We start from the raw sequence: 22,572 nt of genomic DNA on the forward strand, positions 1-22,572 counted from the left end.
TTAATTTGAGGCAATTATACATTGTATTTGCGTAGCCATAATTCAAGCGCGACAACGGTACGGTAAAGCACACAATACGCGCAATAGACAGATATGACGAGAGTGTTTCTTTACACGAAATCGGACAATTTATTCCGAGTATCCAAATGTTCGATTTTAATGTATTAAGAAATAATTAAGGTATTTCGATAACGTGATTCTTCGATATCTTGAATATTACGTAAATGTGTATAAAATTGAATCAAACGATATTAATAAAATTCCTTTAAAGATTTGGGGTCGTTTAGCAGAAAATACGTTTTATTCTTATGTCATCGTTTTGTAAATGTTGGAGATAAGAAGCCTCACGAGGATCAGTGCAATTAAGGTAAGAGGAGGATCCGCAATAAACTAAGGAAACTTACCCATTTGTCGAGGTCTCATCTTTTCGATTACAAGGTGAACGATGATTCACTTTCACGTTGAATGCATAATTATTACATAACGCTCAACGTGTAAGCGATGCCTGATGTATACGAATTTTTGCCATTTTAAATATATTTTGACACGGCAGAGTGTGTTTGTTTTGAATTATTTTACATACGTTACTCGTGTAAACGGAAACTTTTATTTGCATTTCTGTATTTTAATTCGCGTCATACAAATGTCTTCCTTACGTATGTAGGAGAAGTCTACTTTCATTCGAGGCTAGGTTCGTGGTTAGCAAGTTACTTCCCATAGCAGTTCGTCGAGGAAGCTGATTATCCGAGACTTTTGTATTTCTACTCACGTTCCTCTTTCTTTCCTAAGTTCTAGTTAGGGCTGAGTTATCCCACTGGTTCGATACGATAAAAACGAAACGAATAGAAACATTCTATACACAAGCTACAATGACGTACCACAATTATTTAATCAATTACAAGGTAACCAGCTTCGCGTGTTTAGGTATAATTGTAAGTTTGTTGGTGGACTCTTCAGACTTTCTTATAAGTGTTTTACAAGTTACTATAGTTTAAGTGCTGTTTTTAGTGCTAGGAATAGTACACAGTGATTATTAAGCAATAGAAGTAGCGCGAGTTTTAACGCGCCCGAAGTAGATACAGACATCCATAGTCAGACATGCTTACTGACCAACTCCGAGCAACTCACGTTATGCCATTAATCCCCTATTTAGGGAACTAAAATATTAATTTCTCGTAGTCTTTTACTACCGAATTTGTTTTTTAAAAGAGTACTTGACTATACTACACTGCTATTAATAATGAAATTTTTCGATTAGTAATATACTTTTACCTCTCAAGTCTTTCGGTCGCATTCAATCGCAGGTTCTCCTAATTCCTGAGCCAGCGATTTGGCCGAGCCGATGTCGGGGTCGAAGGAATCAAAAATGAAGATATGGCTTCGGTGTTGCATTCCCGTCGCGGGTCCGAGTATTTGTACGCGGCTGTTTTCGGGGGTGGCAGAGCAAAGGGGACTCTTAAAATACTCCAAGAGCTTCTAAATCATGGAGGCTTAGTAGCCGTCGTGCGAGTAGGGATTACCTACCTTACTTCAAAGTGCCCTGCAGGTGCGGGCTCTCCGTTTCGGATCCTCTTCCACGACAGAACGTTGAATGATGCGTCAGTTGCACTTAACGATACCGTGCGTGCGTGCTCGTCGACTCTCCGCTCCTTTTCCAAAAAGACGTCTCACGTTTTTCGGATCCTTGGCTTGTTCTCGAGAGGCTGGCCACCTCTTCGTCGGCAAGGACCTCCTCTGTCGCCAAACTTGGACAATTTCGCCTGGAAGAAGCTGAACCTTTGCTTTGTGATTTCTGGTGGTTTGAATTAAGCTCCGGAGTGGACGGAGTGGAACAGTGGGTTTGCAGGAAGATAGAATTTGTTTACCAGTGTTGGGACATACGTGTTGTGGTATTATTATTATTTTGTGATGCTTTTAATATTATTAACAGTATCCTATTGTAAGGGTGGTTTTATTACCATTATTACTGTGTGTGGAATAGAGAGGCAAAACTTCATGAATTTTTGTTTTTGAACGGTATTTACGGTAACTTTCATGAACTTTTCAATGGACGTTTGTTCATGTTTCAAGTAGACATGTATTCCTGAAGAAGTATTGATGTATGGAAGAAGTACGTGGACATTTAAGGAGGTCGATGTTTGGTACAAGTGTAGCTACGAGTAGGACTACAATTAATCAAAAATATTTAATATAATACTTAATATAAACGTTGCCTTTAAATGGCAACCCCTTTAAAACCAATATAAAACTAAAAATACGCACGTATAATTTCTATATTTTAATATCCCAAGACCACCGTGGATCCTGTTGCGATACTTCAGGTTCGAGTGCGGGGGACGACAAGGACGGTAATCTAATTTCCCAGGAAATAACATATTTTGCGACCCTCGAGAACGCCCCACGACGCCCGCGCGATTATAGGCAAAGAAGGTAATCGCAGGACTCCGAAACGGAGACAAGGTTAGATCTTCAATTCTATTACCCAAACCCGGTGTCTCCGTTACGGGGAAATACTCAATTACGGAGATATCGAGCGAATACACCGCACCGTGTGGCGAAACACGCCTCGAGTCGAGATTATTAGCGAAGGCGGGAAATTCGAAAGCAAGAATAACGATTACCGTGAGAATTAAACGAGTTTCGCGACGAAGGAAGCCCAGAGTGGGGATTCGAGGGTTTCGAGGGCCCCGTGCCGTTTCATTTTCGACGGAAACGAAGAGGAGGAACGCTCGCGGCTCTCTAAGTCCCGGTCATAAGCCCTCAATTTCGCTAGAGTAAAAAGCTGAACGAAGAGCGTGATAAAACGGCTTCTTATTCCCGCGTTTCTATTCAATCTCGGTCGGATCCGTGGCCACAAAGGGCTCCATTTGAAACACGTTAGTCGATGCCGTATATGCGGGACAGATACAACCCTCTCAACGAGCGAGGGCCGAGGGCTGGAGGGAGGAACGGAGGGCGATGCATTATGTAGCACCACGTTGATCCTCGTATGCATCTATGCATGGGGCTGCGGGGCGGCGTGGCAAGTTTACGGGGCTGTGCTCCAACACCCACGCACCCAAACCGAAAAGCGTTAATGCACGCAACTCGGGTGGCCCGCGCGCTCGCGGGACGCCCAACGGCATATTTCAACCGACCCTCTACCGAAAACTTCGCTTCTCGGTGCTTGAGATTAGTTTTATCGTCTTACTTCGGGAGGATCGTCTCGAAAAAAGTTTCCACCGGCGAAATTATGCGACCGCGGGGACCGCGTGTGCTACGACGCGCAAGTAGCCTCTTTAACTCGGCCGGGGAACTTCATCGGCTAAATTAATATCTACACGCGCGGCATTTAGAACGCGAATACGGGAATAATACGAGAAGGGTGTGTTGGAAGGGAATTCGTTTTAGGGAAATTAGGTTGCACGAGGTAGGGTGGCTGTATTTTTGTGGAGTTGTTAACTCTAGAATAGAGGCGACTGGATGTAGAATATTTGTTACAATTTTGATTATTAGGCGTTGAGATCAAATCCATGGATCTGTATTCAATCATTTGTAGCACTAGTGTGAACAAATATCCTTATTCGGTATTTTTCAAGAATAATATACAGTCAGTCTAATAAATACTCGTACTCTCTATGTCTATTGATGGAGTTTGACTGAATTAAATAATAGGTTTTATATTACCAAATGAATTTTTCGTTAAAAATATGTATATGAACAAGCTTAGAGATGTATATATAGTATTTATATATATATATATATATATATATATATCAACATATTTATACAAATCATACACTTGGAAAGATCAAATCTACCATTTAATTTAAACAAATTTCTTCAACAGAAAAAAAGGTTATGAATATTTGTGTTCAAATAGACTTGTCTTCTGTTAGAAGAGTAATAATAAGCAAAAAACGAGACGATTCTTGTATTCGAAAATGAAACAGTGCATCCAAATAAATTAACACCCCAAAGTGTACAATCACTGTCAATTTACTTAAGAAGAGTACACACTTCAGTTTTATACTAACGTGCATACGAAAGTACCATCACGCTTTGCACTCACGCTGATTGCGACTCAGCGAAGGCTGTCAAGTGTATTAAATGGAGAACAATTGGTGCCACAGTAACTGTCAGAAGAAGTGAAAAGAGAAGTACATTGTTCGATTTCGTTTCTTAACTCAATTTTTTAATAAGAACTCGAATATTTGGATGTTACAAATTTACAAATGTACACCTCAAACATGTAAACGACAAATAAAGTCAAAAGAACTTTAGATACATTCATAAAAGAATACTAACTTGACAAATCAATCAAGAAGTCATCTCTATTATTAGTAATTCAAGCAGAATCAAAATTCCAGCAGAAGGTCAACTTTCTTCGCTGTTAACATTTCACGAACTTCACGATTCCTAATAAATTTTTAAATGACAAAATGTAAAGTTCTACCATTGCATTCGCGTTTAAAATGGCGAACGAAAGCTCTTATCGATTAGACCTTTGCTTTTTACTCGTCTTACGTCTAGTTTGTTATTTTCATCGCTAATTTCAAAAACGTGACCGAGCTATTAGTTTCTCGCGAACGTGTACCGTTCGCATGGTTGCTCAGTGCTCCCTCGAACGAGCCAGCTGGTTTCGAATGTAAGCCGAAGACGGAGTACAGTCCGCTGGTTTGGTTCGATTCAAGCCAGCGTACCGCCAATAAATAACGTGCTGCCCGAGATCCACTCTATACAGTATATACGGGATACAACGTGGTGTAATTCGTACGGGGTAGTCTGGGAGGTGGAGGGAAAAGAAACTAAGGAAAACTGCGAGAGAACTTTCGGCATTTGACGATGAGCAAAATTTATAGGTCTACGAGAATAATTTATAGAAGAAATATTTTTTTAGAAGTTGTCGAATGCATATATTTTAACCAGAGCCGTTTAAATTTAAATTACGAGTGCTTATGTGTCGATCCTTTGCGTTAGGTCCTCATCGTCGTGTTTATCGATAGATAAGGGATAGATAACGTTCGATAAGTATAAAATTTATTAATAGGTAAAATTTGTCCAAGTGGTACGAAGAGAATATGTACCGAGCAATAAAGCAGGAAACGTTGCTAGATATCAGTAAGTAGGACAGATTCATAATAAAATGTCTTTATCCTCTGAGCGCGTAAGCAACTCGAAGATTTTTTAACGAAAACCAATGTGGAGGAGAAAGAGTAATTATCTGTGAAAAACAGATGACTACAAATGTAATTAAAATACTGGCAGGAAGACTGTATATAAATATTCTAAGACCATGTTTGTGTTGTTAATACAAAACGTTGATCTTACATGTTGATAATATTCAAGCTAGTCAAACAAAATGAAATAGAGTAGCCCCAGTCATTTTAATTGGCCAGTCGTATGAAAGTTTCACTGTGTCGAAATTAATAAAACAACTTAAACGAAATCCAATAAGTGAATTATACAAAACGGAACAGATGGGTGTTTCGATTAAGTTGATTAAACTGGAATTAAGCCGACTAAACCGGAGCATAGCTCAATAACAAAGTTGATAGCGTTTAATTAAACCGAATAACTCGAAGTCCCTCGATAACCTGGCAGTTCAGATTTTCAACACTGAATTGTTCAGAAGCGAAAACGACGAATCGCGTTGCAATCGACCGCGACTGGTTTGCATTTGCCCAAAATTTTAATCTTGCGCCTTATCTTCGTCAGACTGTCGTGCGTTTGGAAATATACACAGTTAACTAACTCACGGTATAATTTGTTGCGCTCTTTATCGCTGAAATATGGAATTTCGTTCCAGTAATTCGGAAAGTCAATAAATTTAATGGCAGTTGGAAATTTTTTTTAGCAATCCGCGAAGGAGGTCAATTTTTTAGTATGGTAGAAGTGGAAATTATTTGGAGGATATTAAAAGTTAATTGAAAATCAAAATCGCCGGTAGGCTTGAAAGTAAAAAGATGAAATACAAGTCCTACATGGAGCTGAAAATTATTTAAAAATAAAAGTAGTAGAGGTATTTTAAACGAAGATTATTTATTTATTTGTTTATGTAACGACTATACTTTTGGTATTAAGAAAAAGGTGTATATATTTCCGGGAGAAAAGAAGAATTTTTGTAGAAGTGTACTGGGTCAGACGTTATAGCCAGACGTCCTTATTCTACTTACTGGAAGTATCGTACTCTCCTTAATCTGGGACAGTCTCTTCCTTCCCTCTGAAATACAAAACATTGCATCACATCAAAGCTAGACATGATGATTTAGATAGATAATTTACGATGCATATGGATTACTGCAATCTACATTAATATTTCATTCTTAATTCAGACAAAATTGGATTATGTATTTTAATTCTTACGCGTTACGTTGCACCCTCTTCTGTATCAAATTAATGTCTATTGGTGGATATATTACATTAATTTCTCGTAGTATGCATCCATCTAAAACCATTCTAGTTGGTACATGTATGCTATAAGGTAACACAAAGATTTAAAAATTGTAAATAGAGGGATATAATCTCTAATTCACATATTATATTAAATAATGAAACCACTCCTGAAACATTGAATTAATTTACTTTTCATTCGATCTTTACACAGCAGCTTTCACGTAACCCGAAAATAACTCAGACGGAATTTTTGTAATTCCTCGATCGCGAAGATATGCAGATGTTGTTATTTTCGTGTTTTAATCCAGGGAAAGAATCATCGTGGATTGGCCGACATCGCTGATCTCGGACAAAGCGATTCGCGAAGATATTCGGTGACGATCGAAGGCCATGCCAAAGCGATCACAGGCTACGCCAATGGCCGCGGACAACGATAATGTCGCGGTGATGTTAGCGGAGATACCGGGCTTGGTATCTTTATTACCCTACGCGAGACACGTTGCTCAAGTTAATATTAATTGCCATTTTATCTTGCTCAGACGCCTGATATTTCGAACGAGTAATATTCGAAAATTTTATGACACCCGAACCAGCCAGGAACTAGACCTTCGAACTTCGTGAACAAACTTTGCCCGGTGTTTGACTTAATATTTGCCGACCCCGATTCCATTGACAATCTCGTTGCGCACACCTTAATTACACTGCGCGACGCAGCCTCTTAAAAAACTTTTACGGCCGCAGAACCGACTTTGATGTAATTGCGTTGTCGCGGGTCTGCGAGGACGCGTCATTCGATTATTTTTCATTTGTTCGACACACGCAAGCTTGGACTGATTTATTTTATTCTCGCTCGAGTATTGAAACTTTTCATTATAAAATTGGACTGATTCTGATTCTGATTTTTTCATCTGCTTTATATAATATTTATTCGCATGCGTGTAATAATTGCGTAAATATTCTACGATTAATATAATAATAATATTGTTATTTCGTTTTGTATAAGTGCATGTATCTGATGGTTATACCTACCAAGTATTTATTACATTAACTTGTGTCATAAATGCATAGAATCCGCGGGTCTAGTAATAATTTTTCAGAATAGCATTATTAAAAACTGAAATTGAATTGATAGTCGGCCGTAGTGGGTATTTTATTTACACGTATAATACGTACAAACATTTTGGTTAAACATTGGGATATATTGGACGTTTATTTTGTTTCACATTCCTCAAAAATTGTTGGCACGTGGTTAGCCACAGCTTTAGCACAAATAAAAATAAACTGGCAACGAAATTATCGAAAATTCTCGTTAGTTTACAACCTATCATTTACAATAAAAAAGTGGGATACATTCCCCTTACTATTTGTGATTTACACAAAAGCGAAATCCTGAAGCTCCTCTTGCATAATTTGTAGAATAATCATATATAAAGTATATAGTTTATACAATTGTATTCTAAAGTACGTATTTCCATAGAAAAGGTGAACATTTGATAAAACCGTATTAAAAAGCAAAATCCTAAAGCAATCTCTCCAACAATTTAATAAAACGAAAAGAACTCACGAGTAGTACATTCTGTGAAAAAATCACTGTCATGGCCTTATAAAAAGCAAACAAATTCCCAAACGTTTGCCCTATATTCTGTTTCCCTGTTCTCGACTAACTCAACTCTCAGATTACGCTCATTGTCAGTATCGTAGCAACCGTTGAAGAAACGACTTCGTCGCCTCGTGGCGGAGGAATCTCAGCTTGGAAACGAGCTACGATATTTGTTTCTCCCGTCGAACGTCACACGTTCCAGTGATTCTCCGGGGAGACTGCGGAGGGGGACAGGACAGCATATTCACGAGGCTGTATCGGATTTTATTCCGTCGCTAAATCCTCGAACCCGGGTGGGGTCTCTTCAGCTCCGTGTTTAGAGCTGAAAGTTCCAGCCACGCGGTCCAAAGAAAATGCGAGGAGAAGTTCCAGGAGTTACGATGACTATTCCTAAGCCGATGTCGACTATGACAATCCCGGAGCATCCTTTCACAGGGAGATCGTTTCGTGGACGAAACGGTGTCCCGGCCAGGTCGACCTCTTCGTCCTTGTCGAGGAATCCAGGCTCTATTCATTCGTTCATTTAATCTTAAAAAAAGCTTCCAACACTCGATTTGTATGCTTGTAATAAAATAAAGGGTTCTCCAAAAGGAAGAATATTTTTTAGGCATTATATTATTGTTAGGTATAGTATCCATGGGTCCTTTTCAGTTTACCAAATTGTTGGAGTAAATGCTTCAAGCTTTTGTTCTTTAATAAAACATAAATGGTATGGAATATATATCTGATTTTTAAATTTATTTTATGATTAATGAAAGATGAAGAATGAACTTGTAGAAATAAGAACGTCAATGGAGCAAGTGTCTCGCCATTAGGAGACAGCTGTGGCTTGAGTTCAAGTTTATTAAAATAAATATCTGTCGCGTTGCTGGTTACGTCTTTATTCATCGATCAACTCTATTTTTGACTAGAGCTTCTGAGATTTATATCTAGAATTAGCTACAACACGATCGTGATGAAGATTGATGATATAGAAGAGAGGCTCTTGCGAAACGAGGCACGAATGGAAGGGGAAGGTAACAAATGCGTAGTTCCTTAGTTGTACACGAAACAAGGAAATAGTTGAGCTTCTACTATTCGAAATATGTTTAAATTGAACGCTTTTTCCTGTTTGATTTATCCCTAATATTCAAAGAAAGGTGAATGATTGAGAAACACGTGCCACGGAGAGGAAGTGCAAAGGAATTTAATAGAATCCTCATTCTACGCGGAGATTTTTGGTTTAAGTGTGTCGTGCGCCAGTTTGGCGATAAGATTACGGAAGAAGATAAGTTGCAGAGAGATAAAACGCTCTTTGTACATTGGACCTATAATTAATAGAAGTTTTTAAGCGTCTGTTGGAATCTCGATGGAATTAGAACATTAATTATAGTAACTTGGCTATCGTGTTGCATTCCATCGCGTACCTGGAAGCAGTATGAGTAAAACATTATCTACGTCATACGACGCATAAATCATTCCATAAGGTAGACAAATTTCTTTGTACTCTGTAAATGAGATTGTCAAGTTTTAGCCTTTATTCTCTACAGTTGTCTTGGAAATAACGATATGAAATATAAAATAAACATAGGAATTTTGCTAGGAATTCTACTCATACGATGCTAGTCAGATTGTATTAGTTTATGTATTATTTTATAGTCTCATGAAGCAAACGTTGATCCTACTTGCGAAAACTATGACATCTGGATGTCCCAGTGAAACGTTTACGAATAGCGCGAATTATCCTGGCGCGGTATATATAATTGGGAACATACGGACTGCAATATCTTATGACTGCCATACCATTAACGGTACGACGATCATCGTAATATACGTTTAGTTTAGTTTAGCGGACGAGGGGTTGCGAGGCATGGAGAGCGACCCTTCGGGTGCCACGGGAGGGTGCATAATTTATCGCTTTTCCCCGACCACCATAATGCAACACGTTACACGCTTGGTATGCATGTAGATTCCGAAGGTTATGGATGCCCCCTCAGTGTCCGAGGGTATAATGGGGCGACTAACTACCGATAAATAGCCTAATCATCGATCGGAATTCATTGCTGCGGCTTTTGTCTTAATTAAATATCAATCGCGTGTAATTAGAACGAGCCGATCGAAAAAAGCTACTCGAACGTGGTTTATTGCACCCAGTACATTTTTAATCGAATTGCTTGGGTAGATCAGTCTGGATAATCACATAATCACCTCAAGCATTGTTTCAATATCTAGTTGTCACCTGAAGATGTTCAAACTTAAATTGAAAAGCTTTCTTATTGGATATTTGTATTTGATAAAAGGGACTGTGGATTCTTCGGTGTCTGGAACCATGTTAATGCATTCATATTTATTTGTTATGAAGGGGCAATGTCAGTTTGATCTCTCAAATTAACCAAGATGTCGATTGGTGAATTTTGTATACTTTACCTAGTATCGAGGAATGGTTCTGAAATTCAGCCAGTATCACAGGAAGTCAATTCCAAGTAAACATCCCTAAAACATCACTAAAAGCGTCTGTCAAGGCTAAAAAAATGCGTGCAAAATATTGAAAACGCGTTTTATAAATGCAATTATAAGAAATATAAATTACGTCCACGACAAATGTGCAAATACTCAACTAAGAAACTTTCTATTCTTCTTCTGCTAGCTTCGAACAATCGTTACCAATATTCTTAAGTCAACGTACTGTTTCTGCATATAATGAAGCAGCGAAAGACATACTAATACTTCTTCACAGACAGTTGCAAATATTCATTCGAGCCACCTGAAAAGAACGGCGATGGTGAATGAGCGTCACGACTTCGGTTAGAATAGAATTGGTTTTTATTGTGACTAGATTACAAACGGGGCCTTTCGGCGCTCAATATCGCCCAGTAGGAACGTTTACACGTAGTGAGTGAAACGGCAACGGGAATGAAAACATTCTTTGCGGGCATTTGCAATCACTCACCGCGGGAACTGGGATATGTGTTTACGACGAACATTTGTACGACATCGGGATTCATACAAAATAACGGTCGTTTCTTACGTCTAGCTTACGTCAATATTTGATGTATAGCGTTACGTATGAATCGACTCTAAAGGTTCATCGACTCGAGTTCTCCCCTGTTGGATCTCTTTGGTGTAACGAGTGTCGTTCTCGAACCGACGACTCCGATCTGTAAAACTGCGCATCCGTATCTGTTCGTATTCAATTTTCCTGCGTCACAATGTTCAATTAACGACAAATAATAGCATACATTCGTTTGTATATAGTCAAACGAAGATAATAATAAGGTAATCACGTTTCGAGGAGGATCGAATCGATGTATCTCGAGAGTTCGAGTACACGCGCCCTGCAAGGATATCGAATACAATTTTATAATTACTCAATAATGTTAATAATATTTATAACGTACGCCTAGTCGATAAAGTGATTTCTTTCCTCGTACACTGTACAAAAGCGCCGCTCGCGGCTGGCGACGGCGCCCACACTTTTTCGTTTTACTTACAGCCTGCAAGGTTTTTGGTATTCTGCTGAATAATGTTATTATTATCATTACAATGTTACAATTCCGATAGATATTTACGAACCGCGTAAAATCAGCGTCTACTATACATATATCTACAGAATAGTGAGTACGTGACCCGCGCGGGATCATTTATTAGTCATTCACCTTTTCCTTCTTCCGTTTCCTTCGTCCTCGATTCTTTTTTTCCTTACACGTCTAAGTTCGCGGGTTAAGTCTTGAAAGACCCGCCAGAAATCGACGTTGCATGCGAATTTCTGTTTCGAAACGCACGATAGTATTCCGTGTCGCGAGGGACGCAAGCAAGGTAAACGTTTAACGAAATATTGCACTTCAACTCGAGTATTTTATCCAAGACCGTGGCGGTGTACGTGCTGGAACGAATACGGCGGCCACGTTGAAACTGCAGAGTGCCAAGGCTATGGCTTTTGGTGCCTAAATTCAAGAGTGAATCGATGGAATCATCTTTGGACCATGAAATTTTGTGGACCTGGGCGTTCTAAACCGAGCATGTGCTTCGAAGAGCAAGTAGCCTATGCTGCTTAATTGACCTGTACGTAGTAGACCTCCATAATGCAGGGAGAAACCTATTTAGCGGTTTGCAGCTCTCCGTTGCTCCAAACTAAGATCGCTATATTTGTTCCACCACGTGGTGTGTCAGGGAAGCGATGAGACTCACTTTTTCTAAGGAACTGAAAACAACAAACATCCGAAACTGTGTCGAGTCGCATTCGAAAAAGAATGGAAGTTATGTTAAAGGAAAATAGTGTTCCGACTTCGTGTTATTAAAAAATAATGTATTTTACAAATGTTCTCACTACTATATCCACTTCCAGTAAATATATAATGTTCGAATGTGGCTTCGAAGATAGCCATTCGACTGAATTCATGAATTTTAAGAAATTACTCTCTTCGCTTCCCTAATACAGTTTTCAAACGAAAGTTCGCCAAACCCAATCGTTCACGAGAACATAAAATTTTTGTTACGAGAACGTCATCCGCGATTTCGTTCATTTTACGGATAAAGCATGCACCTCGAAACATTAAATGTATATACTAATATAATCGTTCGATCGTCTGTGCATTTACATGTTATGTACAACGCTGTTCTCGTTCGTCCATCACGCTGGGAGGAACGTCGTTAAATAGTGGTAAATAATTTGACGGGTGAACGTCGACTGGATTGAACATTGAACAGCACACGGTCAGGGATGACGACTGTCGTTGTCCGAATTTCTCACGAAACACCATCCTGCCCAAGAAGAGACTTCGAAGAATTGAAAACGCGTTGACAGTTTGCAACGAAACAAAAATAGAAGAAGGAAAGCTTTGGTCTTTGAAGCAATTAACAGAAATTGGTTTATTGGGATCTGAAGGAACGACGTTTGGGCCATACGTGTAGTGGTGTGTGTTCGTCATATTTTGCGTCATAGGAACACCAGCGTGGCCAGCCGAGGACTTGACGCGTGGAGCGCAAGTTAGGTGCGTGGGAGACCATTGAGTGACACACCATGCTGATCGCAAGGAAGACTTTCTTAAACTTTTCTGAATATTTATAAACAATTATACCCTGATGGCGAGACACTTGCTCCATTGGTTGTCTTATCTCTACGTGGAGAAATTCATACGGTTCTGAAGAAGAAGTGAAGAATAATTGCAACCAAGCAATTGACACTAGCTTTCATTAATCTCAGAACAAATTTAAAAAATCAAATATATATTACATGCTGAATCAATTCACGATCATGGAAGGGACTTAATCGACCCAAAGAGGACCGCAACACATGCAGTTTAAACGTCGTTTTTCTCTAGTGCGATGCACCCCTTTCTGTTAACTGCCCTAAACACCAAAGCTTTCCCTTCCTTCTCCAAAACCTACCAAGGGAGCAAACGAGGAAAAGTTTTTGAAAAAGCAAGAAGGTGCTCAGCAATATACAGACTTAGGCCATCGCGACCTTCAGTCTCGAGGGCAACGTCGTCGTCAGGACGACACTCGCTGTTCTCAGTTCTCGTCTCGTGGTAGAGAAAGAGTCTGCGACCCGGAAGCGATCGACGGCGTGGTCCAGCAGTCGAGCAACGAGGGCCAGTATCCCGCGGCAGTGGTAGCGTGTTGCCAGTAACCAGCCAAACCCGCGCCTCCTCCAGTGGTAGTTCCGGAACCACCGATTCCAATCCCGACGCCGACGCCTATTCCGCCGGCGGTCGAGACGACCTGCTCGCCGCTGATGCCCTCCGTCTCTATCACGCTTCTGTCGTCCTCCATCTTCTGGTCCGCCGCTCCGTCTTCGTCGTACATGAGGTAAGGTGGGTGGGAGGTGGTCGACGAAGGGCTCGAGGACAAGGTCGGCGAGGCGGCGGACCGAGGCCTGGGTCACTCTTGCGATCTCAGCTGATTGTCGTTTTGCTGATTGGCAGACACACCTGGCGCGGATCCGACGGGCACCACCTGGCTGTCGCCGCCCAGCGAACTACCAGAGCCGGCCAATGAGCTTCCAGAATTCCCGGTCACGGTGTGGTGATGGGGGCTAGACGTAGCCCCCGCTTCACCTCAGACTTGAGCCCTGGCGGTGGCGTTCACGTGGGCCTCTGCGCTTCCAGGCGAATGCGGATTCGCTTCGCCAGTCGTCGTCAGAGCGTACTGACACGCGCTTAGTCCTCCACCTCCTCCCACGGACGACGCTCTGGAACTAACTGGACTCCCAGATGCTGAGACAGGCGTACTCTCTATGCTGAACGAACTGCCGCTGAGGCCGCTGTACCCACTGCTGTGCTGCCTGGCCTTCAACCGTAGCGAGGCGATGCTACTCGACGTCATCTCCGGGGCTGCGGCTGTTCTATGGTGCGGAGTGTAGACTGGAGGTCCGTAAGGGTGATGAGGAGCAGCAGGTGTCGCGTAAGGACACGCTGCTCCGGACGCTGCCACTGGTGAACCAGCTACACCTAGGCCAGATCCCATCCCTGGTAACATGGATGTGGCTGCCTGGCCTACGGAAACCGACATCCCGCCCATGTGGCTACCAGCGACGGACGTCGCCGCCGCGTTGAAGCAGTTCACGGGGTTCACCTGGGTGTGATGGTGGTGGTGCGACGCTGTAGGCACCACGGACCCTAGAGGATTCACCCAGGGAAAGCTCTTGCTGCCGAGGGGAGACGGGACCTTGGCCGTCCAGTTGTTGTACGCGCTGTACGAACTGTAAAGCGCGTCAGGGTCGGCGAATGGTTGGCTGATGAAACCGTTCAAGCTGGCCGTGCTGAAGCCCGTCTTGTAGTCCGCCGCCGCTGCCGCTGCCGCGTTTATCGCGTTCCGCTCTTTCTTCCGCCATTTCGCTCTTCTGTTTTTGAACCATACCTGCGGACAGACGAGGGTGTTCTGTTAGGTGTGAGTCGCGATGGGATGGTCGTTCTTTGTCGAGAGACTGCGGATGTGTATGCAATTTTTCACGATTTTCAGTTGAATTCTATTGGTTTCTCTTTAAGAAATTAATTGTATTAAACTAAAGTTGGCTAGGCATCATTTGTCCTAGCATAAATGATGTTCATTTCTTGTTCAACATATGTCTCGGTGAGTCTAAATTGTAATTTATCCAATGGCAATCAGATATGTTCACTGGGACATGTATGTTCCACTAGGCTAGAAAGAGTTAAAGTATATTTTGTATATTAAGTAGTGTAACATGTATACAATAAAATATTTATGCATTTGGTTACATTCTTGTATATTTTTGTATAATTTGTAAATATTCGCAGTCTGGTTTTTAGTGAGATTCTATGGATGAATAGCAAAGTCTTTACTGGTCAATCCAAGCAATACGTGTATTCGTGTCAACTTTGGCTCTTCGATTAATAATTGAACATTTTCATGAAAACATGACACGTATCTTTTCGCAAGAAATCATGACGCGCATAAAGAAATGAAAGAATGCTGCCGATTACAACAATTAAAGATAATTATCTTATCTAATCTGGCGCGAAATCATTACGAGTCCGCCGAGAAAGCAATAGCACTATATCAAAAAAGACTCCCACCACCGAACCGTGTATACAAGGAGTCATGTTTCTTAATCAAACCTGGCCGTAATTTATCGTGGAATGTTCCTCGCCTGTCCCCATCACGAGTTTTTACTTTTCGCTTCGAGAGACTCGTGACGCGAGGGGGCTGGTATTTTTAAGATCCTTTCTTACTGATCTTTAACTCTTGACCACCATGGGACCCAAAGTCTTACCTCACTCGAGGTCCAAGGACAACTTCACCAAGGCCATATTCACCAAGGCGATGTACTCGAATCCCCAACTCTAGTCTCCTTCGTTATGAGAACATGTATTTTTAAGATTCTTTCTTACTGATCTTAAACTCTTGACCACCATGACAGCGAACGCGTCAAACCGCCACGGTTCCAAGAAGAAGATAGGAAACGTTGGTTCGTCTAAGCGTGCCAGATTTCGCGAGTTCCCTGTTGGTATTACTCATGTACCAACAGGGAAAAGCAAAGGTGGTTCTGCGCGGCGGAAGGCTAGGCCCGAGACAAATGGCAAGAAAACCCCGGCTCCTCCATCCTGAAATATGACGGCGTTAATTCAAGGCGGCCCTCTCTCGCGGTTCGATACCGTACGAGGGCGAACCTCGTCAGCCGTTTCCACCCTCTTCCCGTTCCAATTCGCCCTTCAACCTCGACGCCATATCTCTCAGCCCGTTCGTCGTCTCCTTCCCTTGCGTTGCTTTTTCCCGTGACGCCCTGCCTGTTCGCCCCTCGACAATTATACGGGTGGTTGCACTTAGATACACGTCGCTCTCGCGTAACTGTAAGGCAACGAGCGTCAGAATACCGAGGAGGGTTCGCGCGGAGCTATCCACCTCGAAAAAGAGAGGAAGGAAGAACGGAAGGAAGATATCGAGGGTGGAAAACGGCGAGGGAGGGAGGATCCTCCGCAAGATGGATGGGCCCGCGAACGTGGAGACGCTAAGAGGCGCGACGAGTCATTGAAAGTGGGGAAGAAGACCGGCTAATGAAGAATAATGCCCTTCCTTTCGCGATTAGTCGTAGTCGCTGCGCGCTTCTTGACCTTCCGTGACGGTTATGATTCTCGGATCGATGGAATTAATGGCTCGAAGAACCCTTTTCTTTATCGATTAGTGCTAACCAGGATGGTGGCACGAGTAGCTTACGACGATGATCAGAGAAGATTCCTCTTTGTTTATTAAACATGGGAAAATATGTTTGTACATTTTCTAAAAAAAATGAATCTAGTACAGTCGATAGAACCGAGGAAAATAAATACACAACTTCCCAAGGAAAAATGTCCCCTTCGAAATCGAGAATGAAATTCACCAAACGCGACAATTATGATTTTCGGACTCGTTGACCAAAACGCGAAACGGAATTCAAGAAACGTTGCGTTATATCGCGGGAGCGAAACGCAATCGTCTTCCTTCTTTCAGGAAAGGGAATCCCAGCAAGAAGGCGAAGATACGACGGAGGACGAAAAAATATTTCCCGTCGGTGGCGGCCGTATAACCAAACTTTTCCTCCGCGAGGAACATCATTGGATTTCACGAAGCAACCCCGTAGACATGACACGGGGCGACGGTAAGCCAAGAGGGGAAGTAAACTCGATAGGGCAGAACGGCAGGGCGAAAGATGCCGTGGCTCGAGAATCAATAAACTCTGGGAAGGCGCGCGCGAGTCGTTGGTATACACACAAGGCCGCGCCCATAAACTTTAACAGCATCGCGGAGAATCTCAGGCTTGGTCGTGGTCGAGCTCGTTGCCGGGACCAGTGGCTCATAAACTTGATGAATGAACTTTCCGATCGTGCAAGCCAAGACAGAAGTCGACGGATTAGCCGGCGTACCAGGGCAATTTTGAGACGACGATTGGCGCCACGCGTGCTCCCAGCTCTCTAGTTTTTGATTTCACGGAAATTTAGGAGAGCTCGAGTGAAAATGAATGGGAGATTATGGCGACACCGGAGAGCCCGGTAACGATACGCGTGGGTTTGTAATAGGCGCGAGAGACACCTGAAAGCTACCAGCCGAGCACGTGCTGTATTGTTTCATACCTGTTTACAGAGAAAATACGAATGCGAATCGAAATCGTGGCTTCTTGTGTGAAAAATAGTCAGTTGATCTATGAATAAAATAATGTAATCGATTGTGTAACCAAATTCATGCGTTTTAAGGTAAAATGGTGGTAAAATATAAATGAAAACCAGAAGCTATCAGTCAAGCAGTGAAACAGGAAGTATGTAAAGCTATATAATATAATTTTAATATCTATTTTTATAAATATAACTTTTGGAGGACATTATTCAATCTATTACTATGTAATTATATCGGTACACGTATAAATAAAGTCCACACATACATGACATTGGGAAGTAGGGAATATGTCTAGTATATCTGCTAAGGGATTACCAGTGACTTAGCAGAACAAGACGCGACGTAAAGTTGCACGAGACCGCAAAGGGTTAAGGTTCAAGGATTCGAAGCTCAGTCGTTTCAAAGATGGTTGTCGAACGGCTCCACGTTACGCTACAGTTCGAATAGAGCAAACCCCATAAATCGAATCCAATGTCTTCCGCTCGACAACCGCTTGAACAATGGATCCCGTCACGTCATCCAAGCAAGAAAACCTCATCAAATCACGACCCCTCGCCACCGCGTAAGCCTCCGCGCACGGCTCAATCTACGAAAGGTTATATAAATGTAATGAGACCGTGACCGGGCCTACCTCATCAATCAACCCCCTCCACACCGACCTCCACTTCCCCAACTCGTGCACCATCCCTTGGTTTTCTTTTCCGCCACGTATACGGTCGGACATTATATAGACACCCCCGAAAACGCTGCCCCACACGAGGTAATCCCGTGACTTAACATCGGGCCCTGAACAATCGGATAAACGCGATTCGTTTCGTACAACTCCTTGCCAGCTACGCTATTTAGGTTCGTTTTACTACGTAAGCGGCTCCATTAACGGGAAATTTACAAACACCATTCGATTTTCTTTGCATAGGGGTCTCTCTAGGGGTTTCTCAGAGAAATTTTATTGCAATGAAACATTTTAAATTTCGCAGAGAATTTTATTCTGAATAAATCAAATTTTGAATATTTTCTCGGATGTATTCTTTATTTAACGGCGTCAATGTCCCTTTTGAAAATTCTGCCAAAGTGTCAAAGCTTCTCACCCTTTCAAAACTCGTGGTACCGAAAGTGTACCACTGAATAGGACCTCTAGAAATTCGCCACACTTCGACGTTCCAATCGTTTCACATTTCAATTCTCTCCTTCTGTCCCAACGACCCGTATATTCGACGAAATGCCCCACCAACGGGAAATCGAATATTTTCATGCAGAAATGCAACCCTCGACGTCTGCTCTTACCCAGAAGCAACGACCACGATCGAACGCTTTCCCCAAAACATACAGGACTGTAAAACCTGTCGTTCTTCGCGAACGAGGAATCGTGGCTGCCATATGGACAATTCGCAGTTGAATGGGATAATAGAGATAGGTAATATTCGTACCGAGTAATAGTATACAAAGTCATTCTTTGTCCACGTGGTGAGTGTGCATCAGAACTTGAAATGTTGAAGCAAATACTTTATAATCGACAAATTGAATCGAGTAGAATATTGTATCCTGTTTTGGAAGGTGAAATAATAATAAAACAGTAATAGTATAGAAGAGCATTCTTTGCCGACATGTCGAGCATCCCTTAAAATTGGAAATATTCAAATAAATACTATAATCGACCAATTGAATCGGGTAGAATATTGTATCCTTTTTTGGAATGTGAAATCAGTAATGTTTGAGAGTAAATAGTCAATGAATAATTCTTTTCGTAAAGATAAGAGAGAGTTCATCTGGCAAGGAGGTAGGCTAGCAGAAGTAGCTTGAGACGTAAGTCGTCGGACGGTGCGTACCGGTATCGAGTGCGTTGAAAAACGTTGAAAAGAAAACAAAGACATGTGTCTTCATTGGGCGAGTATAGAGACGTCTGACGCAAACGTTAGATAGACGAGTCTGACGCTGATAGGAAATCCCCCCTTAAGAAGTAGACGAGAGGCGTCGGTGAGGACGCGAAGGCGAAGGAGGAACGGTTCGTGGAGGGGAGAGAAGGTCGACGTTGTAGGGTGGAGACGACGATGGTGGCGGCGAACTAGAGGAACGAGGGGAATACCCGAGGGAAGGTTGCCAGAGTAGGCGAGGAGCGGGGTTCGGAGGAGGAGAGCCGAGGTGGAGGTGGAGGAGGATAATATTGATCCCCTCGTAGCCCCGCCCCTCCTTTCCAAGCCGACGCCATCATTATATTATCCACCATCCCTCCGTCTATCCGACATATGCGCACACCTACGACCTCCAAGTCTACGGGACTCCCTGGTCCACGCACATCTGCTTGTCACTCTTCTCTCCGAGCCAACGCACCTCTTCGGGAACGAAAGACTAGGAAATTTCCTCCTACGAGCGTCTCCAACTTCTTCCTCGTCTGATTCTCCTCCAACGTACGTTAGGACGAAATCCCCCAAGGGTGGTCCAAATGCGTGTAAAAGAATTGGGGATTATTCTAAATAATTTGCAGCGGAGAAAAGTAGAATTTTTCGGTAGACGGTTCTGTTTTTGTTGAACGTAAGTCGAAGATTCGTAAATTGGAGTATATGTGTAATTAACTATGATTTGAAATGTCCGTGCTTGAATTCCAAGGTCGAGAAAGTATGTCCCACTGCCCGGCGACCCATAAATGGACGGAGGCGTCACTTCATTAAAAATAAGCACTAGAGAGGGGTAGTCCTGTTGGATATTCCGGGGCTTCGCGAGGATTTTGCGCTTGCCAGCTTCTTTTCCTCCTGCGGTCGCGTTCATGCTAACTTTTCAACTCTATACATCTTCGACGAGCCCGTTTATGGACGATTACCGTCCCTTGTCCCTCCACGCTTCTTTTCGTTTACATCGTCACGGATCGTAGTTGGAATTCTAAGTGAACGCCACTTCGGGGAATTTATGAGAGCGTGTCGTTGCGATCTTGTTGTTTCGCCTTCCTGCGGTTTCCTCTTCTTTCTTTGGCTGCGTTTCGACTATTTTAATCGAATGATTTTCAGGGGGACGAAACTCAAATTAGCTAGAGCAATTTTACATTATGTTATTCATTTTAGGGGTTGATCTTCCTTGAGATCTCTTCTCATACTTAATCTATAATAAGGAAAATCATATATAATTGTGCAACGTTATGAGAAATGTTGAAACATTTAAAAGAGGTGTCTTTGACTTCAACTGGACACCACTCAAGATTATAATTCCTGTCAACAAAATAAAAAGAACAAAAATTTGATAATAACAAAGAAATCGTCTCTGAAGAGGCTAAACATTCACGTAACGAATGATTATGGACACCAACGATTAATACCTCATTTACAAAGTATACTACACATCGTTGCAATAAATATCTCACGTTCAATTATTCAAGAAATGTTTCACAAAGCGGCGTTTTTAAAGCGAGACGAAGAGCCACTCGAGCCTCGCGCCAAGAAAACATCATGGCCACCAGAACAAATCCTTTTTGTCTTATGCCTCATCCTTCTACTCAGCGACTTCTTTTTTTTTTGCGACGCTGGGCGCCAGCCTCCCCTTTCGACGCTTGTATATCGCCCTCCTCCTGTGTGTGGAGAGTACACTGTCCTTTCTTCATCTCGTTTCTTCGCTACTCCTTTTTTCGCCGTTCCTCTAGTCCACGATCGGCAGTCTCAGTTTCCAACGGCACAGTCTCCATAAATCTCACTATAACGCCAAGATGGATCAGGGAGGATGGCCAGATCCCACGTAGGGAGCCAGAAACGCGTTTGTATCGCGTTTTGGCGAATATGTGTGCACATTTGTTCGCGCACGCGCGATTCCATCCTTGCGGATTGCTATGAATATGCGGTTGCGTGTTATCCGAATGTCTGGATGACTCGCGAGCAAAGTAAGAGTAATTATTGTTGCATTCGCGTGTCGTGTACTAGGATGATTATTTAAAAAGATCATTTTCCTCGAAGTTTTATCATCCAGTCGATTTTGTTTCTTATCGATGACGATACCATCTCCGATCGAGACCGAGAATTTAGACAAAATTAGGGGATTGGTGTATGAAAATAAAGATTTCTATATATAATTCGAATGCTTATCTAGGTACAGATTTATTTCAAGTTATTCGACTAATTCGTCGCTCCGATAACCGACTAGTTACATGGTCATCTTATTGAGATCTCGATGATACTTGATGTTTGAATTGTATCGATACTACAAGAAATGTCGATAAGTATATTTCACTGATACCAGTGACAACTTATTTCGATACCTCGACACAATGCTTCAGAATTGATACGTATCGGTATTAATGAGTATGTCACTGGATTGGTTACATCACTCTAGGAAATTCTTTCGGAACAAAATAGTTCTCACATGAAAAACAAATTCGTTCTGTAAATAATATGTAAGGTTGATTCATTTTTCGACATACACGATAATAATGGAATTATCACGTCTAAATGTGATAATAACAAAATTATCACGTACAGTGTGATAATAATAAAATTATCGTGTAAACTGTATAGTTCACTACTTTAGAGTTTTTGATCATGACGTTAAGTTTGTCAGTGCAAATGTTTATGTTTAAAATTTGAGTCAAGTTAGTCTCAAACGAGAGCAACTCCCAAATGCAATATGATAATGTAATTTTATACACATACTATACTTTACAATTATATATACACAAATAGACGACGATCGATATAATCGTAATTGTAAGATCGACAGAAGAGGTCTACCAAGAGTCGAAACGTTCGGAATAAATCAGAGCTCGTTTCCCAGACTGCAAAGTATATTTTATTAAGCATTTGCACGGCTGTGGAAGAACTTAATTAATCAAATGTAAGGAAAGCTTCATCTGTCCGAGGAGTGACAAGACATTCCCGGAAATCCCGAAATCCTGTGGGTATCGCGACGACTCTCGCGTCGGTTGGATCACGGCCAAGACGACGAAACAATTTTCTGGAATGTGACGCCGCTAGACGCGGTTTCGTCAACGCGTTGAAAGCATTTTCACGTAATTGAAAATACTCGCAACTGTCGAGAAG

At 42.0% G+C, this 22,572-nt stretch overlaps 1 protein-coding gene across 2 annotated transcripts in view; it reads right to left on the minus strand.

Annotated features, from left to right (window-relative positions):
- Positions 1–13,774: 13,774 nt before the first annotated feature.
- The window catches only part of LOC128889175 (pituitary homeobox x), a 36,941-nt gene continuing 28,143 nt past the window's right edge, over positions 13,775–22,572 (minus strand). For both annotated transcript variants that reach the window (XM_054146562.1, XM_054146560.1), the window contains exon 4: positions 13,775–14,812. In XM_054146562.1, coding sequence (XP_054002537.1) covers positions 14,012–14,812 — 801 coding nt within the window. In that variant the 3' untranslated portion in view covers positions 13,775–14,011. The remainder of the gene's footprint in view (positions 14,813–22,572) is intronic.

Source organism: Hylaeus anthracinus, unplaced genomic scaffold (genome assembly GCF_026225885.1).
Source record: "Hylaeus anthracinus isolate JK02 unplaced genomic scaffold, UHH_iyHylAnth1.0_haploid 11997, whole genome shotgun sequence".
NCBI classification, from domain to species: Eukaryota; Metazoa; Arthropoda; class Insecta; order Hymenoptera; family Colletidae; genus Hylaeus; species Hylaeus anthracinus.